Source organism: Triplophysa rosa, linkage group LG1 (genome assembly GCF_024868665.1).
Source record: "Triplophysa rosa linkage group LG1, Trosa_1v2, whole genome shotgun sequence".
Classification (NCBI taxonomy): Eukaryota; Metazoa; Chordata; class Actinopteri; order Cypriniformes; family Nemacheilidae; genus Triplophysa; species Triplophysa rosa.
Genome location: NC_079890.1, coordinates 13,029,815 through 13,040,439, shown reverse-complemented (window position 1 = coordinate 13,040,439; position 10,625 = coordinate 13,029,815). Strand labels below are relative to the sequence as shown.

The window sequence follows — 10,625 nt, the reverse complement described above, 5'->3', positions numbered from 1 at the left end:
CCTGTGGTTGCCAGCAGAGAATATTAGACTCTCTGCCTGGTGTGTATGTGCGCGCGTGCACGCCCGCGTTGGGGGGTGCAAGAAGAGGAGGAATAGAGAGAGGGGGAGGGGAGGAAAGAGGAACTCAGAGGTGATGAGGATGGAGGAAGTCTAACAGAGAGGAAGAGGAGTAACAGAGGAGGAGAAAAAGACAAGGATAGATTATCATAAAAGGACAACTAAGGTGAGTTGGAGAAAATGGACATGGTGCTTTTGCAGAAAACTGGGAAGATGGCACAAAAGAGAGGAGGGAGGAGATGGTAGGAGAGGGAGAAAACCAGAGAGAGAGGATGGCTGGGAGGGGTCTTGTGCCACAAGTGCTGGTATGTCTGTATCTGTTCTTGTTTGCAAGTAAAAAGAGCCACAAAGAAAGAATATCAATGTATATGGATGTGCCAGGAAGGATCTGTCCATCACTTGGGCCTGCTGGTAGAATAGTGTCTGGAGGGGGTGTTTCAGATGAATCTGAATTCTGTCTGTTTATTTTAATATGTATTTCAGCATACGAGTTATGTATATATATTAAGTTTGTTTTCACCAGTAATGCGTCTGGGTTTATATTTAATTAGTGTAGACCAAGGCCTACATGACTGTGATTTTTTTTAAGGCTCATTCATCCCTGTTTAACTTTATAGGGTAAAATGGGCTAAAATATGATGCTTTCATAAAATGCTCATTAATGTAATAAATATAAGCAAGTTCTAGTCTTCTTTCTCTCGCACACGTTAGTGAAAGCTCTGGACAGCCTTAGCACTGCATTGCACAGCTGACGAATCCCTCCGCGCACACAGCAGGAAGTAGTTCCGTATGATTTAATGTGGGGGCACCGCAGGTAACACAAATTAAGCGTCGCTTTAATGCATACCCTTGTTTGTTTACAGTGCTTCTCACGATAGGCTTAAATATTTGTTCGAAACCCAAACATACAGACGACATTAACCTCTAAATAACGAATGTTATGATGGATTTCAATCAACGTTTTGTTTACAAAAGAGAATATATCAGGTATGAAAGTAAGATGACTTTGATGACAAAAAACGAGCCCTGCATCGCTCGTATCGCTTATTAATTCCGATGCCGGTATAAAGGACTATATAATTGAAATAGAAGTTAGTCGGGGAGAGGCGAACGATGCGGAAGATTATCTCAGTAGTGAGAGGTTCTCAGGTCTCCCCGGCACATACACACGGATAGGATCTCTATGCGGCCGATGCTGTGAACCGGAGAGAATGAGAAACGTGTGAATATCCACTCAAGTTTATATGTAGTTGCAGCAACATAAGGAAACGTGCCCAGAGTTGATGTTTTAGAGCACGTGTCTGTCGCTTAGCACATTTGAATAGGAAAGAAAGCAAGCCAGGTAATGAACTGCTACTCGGACTCGTAACTAACGTTGTAAGGCAAATGTTCAGCGACAGCTAGCCAACAACTGGAATAGGGACATAAGCGTGGCTCCACACAAAAGGACTCAGACTTGAGTGAGCGACTGTGCGAAGAGTGAGGTGAGGAGAAAGATGATTTTTCCTTTTTCTTTACTTTTCAAGTTTCAACGATATATTACCGTCGTCCATACATGATCCGTGCGCTTTTACTTGCAGAAATGTTTAAATGAACAAGGAACGGATGATTGGATGGTGGACGGAGTGATGCGACCTCTCGGAGGAGTTTAACGAGACAATTGATAACTGTTTTTCAACTGAAACACCGTTAAGACTCGATAGGGACAGTTTGTTTAGCAAAGCACTGCCCAACAAAGTCTTTTACGCTCATGTGAAGAGTGCAATTAATTCACAGTATACCAGACGGCAACTTCATTCAATAGAGACCCTGAATGTGACGTCACAGCTCATAGTCAATGGTCGTGACGGGGTGATTGTATAACGCACGCACACTTGAGTGATTTCGAGCATAAAATTAAACTAACGGTCGTCTGCATTTTATGCTAAGTAATACCAATTTTACAAGGTTAAGTAAAATGAACTTTTCTTGATATGTTTTACTATTTGTTCTAATCACAAATAGTCTGGCCGTCTTTGTGTTCACTTTACCAGCTTTTAATGGTTTGTATACTAGTTTCTTGTTTGTTAAAGGTGACGTTATGTGGCTTGTACATGGGAAAACTAACGAGCGATGCAGTTTGGTGGTTTGCTATCACAATGGCATAGTTGTATCCGACATTAAGACATAAAGCCTAAACGAAACAAAGACTTTTTGTTTGATTTATTGGGATTATAACGCACGGACGTTATCAAGATGTGTTCTTGTAACGTTACACACTGTGTCCAGCGCTTAGAGACTCCATCACCCGCTGTTCAAAACACACAAGCAAGCGCATTTAAATATCGTGCTACAAAGTAGATACGTTTCAGTTTGTTATGAAAAACACATCTTGGCGAATAAAGCAAGCCGTTTGAAAGATGTGACTGTGGTAGTCAATAAATATTCAGAACTCAGTTACTTGCTGTGACATGTTCTCCTGTTCCTAATCTGGATTGTGTAATATTGTGGTTGGAAGTGTTTTGATCACAATGTACTACTATGTCTTCTTATGAATAAAAAAATCAAGTTTCCTCCACATTTGATTACATTATGAATTCATTTGAAATCATTTGTGTCAAGGATGCTGCTACATGAAGGACAAATTGTGATAGTTCACCTAAAAATGAAAATTCATCATTTACTCGCCCTCTTGTGATTTCAACCCTGTATAACTTTCTTTCTTCCGCAGAACGCAAAAGAAGATATTTTGAAGAATATTGTCAACCGGCGTCCATTCACTTGCATTGGTTTTGTGTCCGTACAATGGAAGTGAATGGGTGCCGGCACTTTTCGGATACCAACTTTCTTCGAAATGACTTCTTTTGTGTTCTATGTTAGAAAGAAAGTCATACAGGTTGGAAATGAAAAGAGGGCGAGTAAATGATGACAGAATTTCCCTTTTGGGGTGAACTATCCCTTTAAAAGCAAATGCTGACCCTGTGAATCTCCCTTCTCCTTTAGCCATGCCATCGGTGATGGAGCGATCGGGCTCTGGTGTTCTGTCCCGAAGCAGGGCTAAAACCGTCACGAATGGCAGCAGCCAGCACTCCGAGGACGAGAGCAGTGATGAGGAACACCCACGTGGTACGTCTGACACATGCACACACAACCCGAAGCCACCATCTGCACCTTTATTCACTCATATGGCAGCCAAGAGTTTCCTTCCCAAATTGCTTCTTTAAAGTGTAACATACTTCTGTAGATTTGTGTCTGTACGAGTAGACACCCATTTATGTGTGCTCTGTGAGGCAGGGCTCCCTGTTCTCTTTCCTGCTGTCTCCTCCCACTTTTCATCCTCTGCCCTCTGCGAGGATGCTCTGCCAGTTTCTGACTCTGCCTGCCGGTGTGATTTCATTCTCTTCCCGACCGTCTCTCTTGCTCTTTTTAAACAGACAGTATGATTCGCGTTGGCGGGGACTACCAGGCACAGATCCCGGAATACAAGCCAGGTAAATGGAAAATGGGATTCTCTTTCAGAACTCCAACTCCAACTCCATGCAGCCTTAGCCGTTTTTCTAGCATGATAAAGGTGCTTATGCACAACACGGTCATAGGAGACAAGAGAGAAAACAGCTAAGTATGCAACACGCCAAATAAAGCCAGAAGAACAGCAAAGAGGTGCAAGGTTAAAAAAAGACATGATTTGGCAGGATTGTATTATTTGTATGGCACTAAAGTGAGAATTACAGACGTGAGATTGTTACTTGTGTTGGCAGACTGCGCATCTCACTGTAGTGAGAAGGACCAGAGGAGCATGCTGGTGTGGTCACCCAACAGCCAAGTGTCTGATGCCATGTGTAAGTATATTATTCACCTACAGAAATATGTAAAAACTGCTCATGAGAACATTACCATCATATACACAGTCTTAAAAGGAAGTCATATTGTAGCACTGTACTACTACTAATGCATTTCATGGTTGTCTGGAATACCTGATTCTGAGTGGTCAATGGCAATGAGATGTCACTTGTATACCCGTTCTAGTGACATTTTCCTTTTATAACTCTGTAGTTTTATTCTGCTTACATAATTGATATAATACAATATTGTGATTCATCACATTTTTACGTGACGTTCTATCTCTCACTCTCAGTGGATGAGTACATTCTGCTGGCCAAAGAGAAGCATGGGTACAACATGGAACAGGTACTGGCTGCCATTTCACATTATACCAATATTAGGCTTGATTTCAAAACCTCATCTGTCGGATGTGACGGTCTCTGATGAGATGTTTCATCTCAACAGGCTCTTGGCATGCTCCTGTGGCACAAGCATGATGTGGAGAAGTCACTGGCCGATCTGGCCAACTTCACTCCCTTTCCTGATGAGTGGACATTGGAAGACAAAGTTCTCTTCGAACAGGCCTTCAGTTTCCACGGCAAGAGCTTCCATCGCATCCAACAGATGGTGAGAGGGAGAGAGAGCGGGAGGGATGGAGGCAAGATGGATTACATAAGAGTCATCTGCCGCTCTCACATCTGCCTACAGGAGAGCAGGCGTCTGTAGATGGAGCCCAGTATAGAGTCGCACGTCTTTGTAGAGAGTCATGGCGAGGCGAGGTCTTAAACCGTTTGAACTATTGATTTGTATTGAGCTGAGGGTTTCCGTGAGCTTTACAGCTCTGTGACGGTGTCTAATCGCAGTCAACCATTCCACAAAAACATACAACTATCCCAATCCAGGATTGGAGAAACATTTTTGCAATCGCCTTTGGGCTTTAAGAACTAGTGTGTATCGCACATTTATGCATTTTTATTTCACAGCTGCCTGACAAACTGATCTCATGTCTGGTGAAATACTACTATTCCTGGAAGAAAACCAGAACCCGGACCAGCGTCATGGACCGCCAAGCACGCAAGCTCCTCAGCAAAAGAGGAAAGGATGAGAGGTAAGAGGAGTGGAGAGAAAGACACTGAGAGAAATATGGAGAGAAAGGAAGATGAATAGTAAAGTTACAGTTTCCAGACGTACACAGTTTCTATGTGTGTGTTTTTGTTCCTGACAGTAATGATGAGATAGAGGAAGGAGATCCAGGCAGCGATAGTGACTTTGACATTAACGCCAGGAAAGAGGTGAGCCGTGACTGTTAAATGCTATAACAGATCCTGTTGCAGTTCAGTATATTATAAAGTGATATTGATCAATAACCATTCATGCTAATATTATGGGTGTAAATACATGTTAATAGTTCACAAGTTAAATTATGCCTTTTTAAACCTGTATGCTAATGCTTTTTATTAGTGGGGCACAAAGGAAATGATTGCAACTATTTTCCATACTATAACCGTTGATGGTGCTCGCAACAAAACAATACATTCACTGGTTCTGTGTTATGGGGACACGTGCCAATTCAAATACGCATGTTAAGAGAGTAAAATGTGATTTGAGAGCTTCAGCGGAGAAACTTTGTCAATTATTTATATGTATGAAAAGTTTACTTTCTAGTGCAGCGCGAACTGTCTGTGTAGGGAAAAGAGATGCTCGGAGTCGGAGTTTCTTCCAAAATGTCCCTTTTGTGTGCCACAAAGATGTGCATGGAAAATAAATGAGTTTTTTGAGTTTGTTTTTTGTAATTGTTTTACTTTTCATGTGTTGCATTTTAGTCTGCAAAGCAGAACCCTGGAAAGGGAGGAGGAGGAGGGAGCGATAAGGACCCAAGCAAGACTGGTCCAATACGGAAAGAGAACCAGGGTGCACAGTATCGACACCATCCTCTACGGGCTCGCCGGAGACCTCCTAAAGGGATGTACCTGGAGCAGGAGGACATTGTTGCCGTCTCGGCCTCCACTGACTCAGGAACTCTTACGATTAGACAGGTGGACACACAGCTGGTGTCACTTAAGAGACAGGTGACATGCACACAGACACATCACTTGTGAAAAACACAGTCGAATGGTCAGTGCTATTTGGTAGTTCCTATAGAAACGAACTACATACAGTATACTGTACATTAATAGCTAGAATTAGATGAGACCACAAAATAGTTTTGAACTGTTTGTATCCCACAGGTTGTGCACTACTGAACTCGGTTACTGTATGATTTAACCGTATTACAAAAAAAGTAACGTTACTTTTGAGACACGGAGAATTGCATAACATTATAGTCTTTCTGTTGGAAAGAAGAAATAAAATGAGATTATTGACTGCATTATTAGAAAAAGCATTTTAAATATTTTCTTGGAATATAAGGAAAGGTTTATCAATAACTACAAACCAAAATGCAGTGCCAAAATAGTTTGCATCTAATCTATAAATTTACCGTACCCAACCAGGCACACATTACTTATCAAACTCAACCCTCTCTTTTTATGACCTTGTTTTTTATTAGGTCCAAAGTATCAAGCAAACCAACAGCATGCTGAAGCACAACATAAGTGATGGAATTGATGGCGTGAGACCAGCAGAGGTATTTCCTCACGTGTACTTCTCTGGCACACACATCCACACGTCATTAAGAAATTGTAGTAATTGTAGCACAGAGGTTTCATCGAGTTAAGACATCACATTACAAGGTGTTGAATTGAATTTGTACAGGGTTCATTTCCAAAACCTAGATAAGGCTAGCAACAGCATACACTATAGTGCAAGAGCTTACTAAATCTGTATCTGGATTCAGGGCAAGGCCATTGTGTTATGGTAAATTATACTCATCATTTTTTGTCTCGTGCTCTTTTGCTCTTCAGCCCACCCAAAAAATGAACTCGCGTTGGTCGACAGAGGAGCAGCTCCTGGCTGTTCAGGGTGAGATACATGATCATGTATAAAATTCATCATAGAAATTTAACCCCATTCAGTGTTTACCACGTGTGTTTAACACAGTACATTTATATACCTACTGTTGTCGTGTACAATAAAATATTCTTTTTAAACTAAAAGACACTAGAAAGATTGTTTACCTGCTATGATGATAATGCTGGATTCTGGGTTGTCTCATATTGTCTCAGTTTTATAATGTCAGTATTTTCCATCCGTCTCCTGCAGCTGTCCGCCGTTACGGCAAAGACTTTGCAGCCATAGCAGACGTGATTGGCAACAAGACGGTAGCACAGGTGAGCTCATTCTTTGTGAGCTACCGAAGACGCTTCAATCTTGAGGAGGTGCTGCGTGAATGGCAGGCAGAACAGGATGTGGTTCAGGGCAGCAGGGGGAGAACGGCAGAAGTGGAGCTGAATGGGTCGACGGGAGTGGAAGATGATGAGGTGAGGGATGAAGAAATTTATAGCATCTTTAAAGTCAGGGTAAAGAGAATACTGAGAATTGTTTCAAAACACATAATAGATGTTAGAAATGTATTGCTGAAACACATTATAAAGACTCAGAAGTATGTAGTACTTAATTGTGGAGTTAAACAGTTTTTCACCAATTCTCTGTTCAGGATTTTTTGGGCGGGGCTAAAACGGGGGATCGATGACGCAATGGAGCGTCCGAGCATGCATGGCCCCTCCCCTTATCACTAGAGCGCCCCATCAGGTGTCTGCTCAATCACGAGCTCAGGGTTGTAAGCTCTTACGCACATGCTTTCAGGCTTTCTCACGCTCACTCCAAATAACAAGCAAATGGTAACGCAGACGCGAATGGATGGAGAATAACGCGAACGGAATGAGGATCACTGTACGTGATCGCGACGTGCTTCCGTGAATGATGTTTCATTAACAAATTTCGGGACGAGCACCAGCACATAATCCACCCGGCTGGTTCGCTATCAGCAATCTCAGCATCTACCTTATCAGCTCAAGAGAGAACCACTACAAATGTGACCCTGGATCACAAAACCAGTCTTAAGTAGCACGGGAACATTTTTAGTAAAAGACAAAAATACATTGTGTGGGTCAAAATTACCGATTTTTCTTTTATGCCAAAAATCATTAGGATATTAAGTAAAGATCATGTTCCATGAAGATATTTTGTAAATTTCCTACCTTAAATATATAAAAACTTTATTTTTGTGAGTGGATGGTCTGCCACAGTGCCCCTGATTAACAACTTCAAAGGCAATTTTCTCAATATTTTGATTTTTTTTTGCGCTCTCAGATTCCAGAGTTTTAAACGGTTGTATCTCAGTCAGATATTGTCCTATTCTAACAACTCATATATCTATAGAAAGTTTATTTATTCAGCTTTCAGATGATGTAAAAATCTCAATTTCGAAAAATTGACCCATAAGACTGGTTTTGTTGTCAGGGTCACAAATAGACAAAGCTGTCTTGCCTGCATTCTCTCTACAGTCTTCAGGCATCCCTCCACCACCCCGGCTCCTCACCACGAATCAGAGTATACTCACTTCAAAAAACTAGACTACACCACTGAGGGGGAGAGTAGCGTTACTCCGAGTTCGGAAGAAACTGCCGGGCTCAGAGCCCTCTCCCCGGACAGCACGCCAAATACGCATACCTTTTCTGCATAGGCGAACTCGTGAATTATCTATTGATGAATATCGCGCGCATTGACTGGCGCGTGTTTGAATTCAAATCCTCCCATAAAACGTATTCACAAACATAATTCACAAATAGCCTACCGGGCTGGAGACTCCGTTTGAACGTGAGTGGGCGTGGTTTCAGCGCCAACAGCGGACACACGCCTCCAGCGTTTGAGAGCAGAGAGTCCTGCTTATTTTTCCAAGATTTTAATAACTTATTTTTTTTACTTGGATATTTTTTCTCCATTCACATTTGGCTGGGTGGTTAATAACACACTTTTCTGTTGTGTGACAAACTCAGAACACATATTTTAAGGTCACTTTACTCGGACTTCAACATGTGAACAAAGAAAGAATTGTTGTCTTATGACTTTTTTTCACTTAGTGCTGTTTTCTCATTCTTTGTCATTTCTCTTGTTGTTATAGGCGAGGATGGACGGTATCTCTCCCCCTCACTCTGACAGTCCCCTGCCCTCCTCTGACACCAGTGTTACTGGGAACACCAACTCGGCCCAGTCTTTCACCCAACCTCCACCGTTATTGCGCCCTGCTCCCCCCGCAGCGCCTCCCAGTCTGCTCCGGCAGCCTCCCCCATTACAAACGCGACCTCTACAAAACCGGACACCCCACAACCACCCTCCCCCTCCTCTTATCAGACCCGCAGTGGCATCATCGCTCCACCAGGGGGCACTGAGGAACTCTCTAGACTCCTCTACCGGACAGCTGCCGCCCTCTCTGGTGGGACTGAAGCTGGAATCCCCCCAGTCACACTGATCGTGGTGTAGCTGTTGCCCTTTTACAATGATGTAGGAGTTTTAGTGACCCGAATTCTTTGATCAATGGAGAATTTACAAATGTGGTTTGAAGTCTGTGTGAAAGGGCAATGTTAAAGAAATGGAATAAAAACAGAGGTGTACAGGAAGCAATGCTGGGTTGGAAATGCACCAAAACACATTTAGTGAGTTAGGTCAGAGATGGCTAACATGCAAATCACAGAGGGAATTATGCAGTATGAACCTTCCGTATACATGCATTTACATAAAAAACTCAGTCTTGCCATAAACCTTACTGCACCACAAACTCACCTGTCCTCAGGTTCTACAGTTATACCTCATTACCAATCCCAAGCACAGCTACAGCTATTGAACACCATCTGTCATAGAAAGTTCGGCAACAATGTAGAGAAGTTTGAATTTTAACCAAAATTAAGAGGTAAAAAACCTTGTACACTGGATTGCTATATCAATTAAAACTGTCATGAGGACAGTCACGTGAGTTCCTTCCACCATCTCTATGGCAACAGCTGCACATCATCTAGTGTGTGTGACTACAGAGTGTTGTGAACTGCACCTGGTATCAGGAAACTGGGAAATTGGGTTTACTCTCCCATTGAAGAGCCATGATCAGAGAATCGGACTGGGTGAAGCAGTTTTTCTTGTTTGTAAGATTAGATATTGTTAGGTAGTGAATTTATGTAGTACTAGGTAATATTGACTAAGCACTCGATGACGCGGAATACTTGATTGATTGTTGCAACTCTGAATACACTGAGTTTATATTGCTCTTAAAGGCACAAACGTGAGCCGTTGAAACGCTAATGATGTCTGAAAACGCTTGCTGTTAAGGAGAATTCTCGTTTCTTCCAAAACGTTGTACGTGAAAACTGTTTACATGTGAAATGGATTTGCTTGTGATTATTTTTGGTTGTTTTCAGATTTTTTTCAAAATAAAGGAAAAATGACCAAATGAGCACGTTACATGTTGCATACAAAACCCTAGTACAATTTGTTATAATCTAAGGTGTGGGGTGACCAATTTCAAGCCACAAGTAAAATGTCTATTTCGTGTTTACGATGCAGTTATGTGGCCTGGGTTTTGGACCAATTGTGTATTTATTTGTGGGTGGGACTTTCCACTGGGAAACCACAGAAAACAAGCAAAAAAACTTTTACGTTTTGTTCATTACAGTGAGCTATTGTAGGATTTAGGGGAACACTTTCACATTGCACCTGGTTAGGATGATGAATTACAAACAAATAGTTAAAGAGCTCATTCAGTGAGCAACTAGAAAAGATTATAACAACACTCAAGTGTACACTTATAATAATATTCTTCACCCGGTTTCACAGAC

The 10,625-nt window shown here is 41.9% G+C and overlaps 1 protein-coding gene across 3 annotated transcripts; it reads left to right on the top strand.

The window, feature by feature from the left end:
- Positions 1-107: 107 nt before the first annotated feature.
- rcor2 (REST corepressor 2) lies at positions 108-10,266 on the top strand. 3 transcript variants are annotated; one of them, XM_057343981.1, is made up of 14 exons: positions 1,194-1,541; positions 1,638-1,908; positions 3,040-3,162; positions 3,471-3,527; positions 3,795-3,875; positions 4,172-4,224; positions 4,324-4,485; positions 4,842-4,966; positions 5,084-5,150; positions 5,682-5,927; positions 6,407-6,484; positions 6,762-6,819; positions 7,060-7,277; positions 8,921-10,266. In XM_057343981.1, the coding sequence occupies exons 3-14, from the start codon at positions 3,042-3,044 to the stop codon at positions 9,266-9,268; spliced, it is 1,614 nt and encodes a 537-aa protein (XP_057199964.1). In that variant the 5' UTR covers positions 1,194-1,541; positions 1,638-1,908; positions 3,040-3,041; the 3' UTR covers positions 9,269-10,266. The 3 variants fall into 3 exon arrangements, with proteins under 3 accessions (XP_057199974.1, XP_057199964.1, XP_057199955.1); XM_057343991.1 differs by lacking the exons at positions 1,194-1,541; positions 1,638-1,908 and adding an exon at positions 108-223; XM_057343972.1 differs by lacking the exon at positions 1,638-1,908 and having other exon boundaries at positions 1,195-1,541.
- The last annotated feature ends 359 nt before the right edge of the window (positions 10,267-10,625 follow it).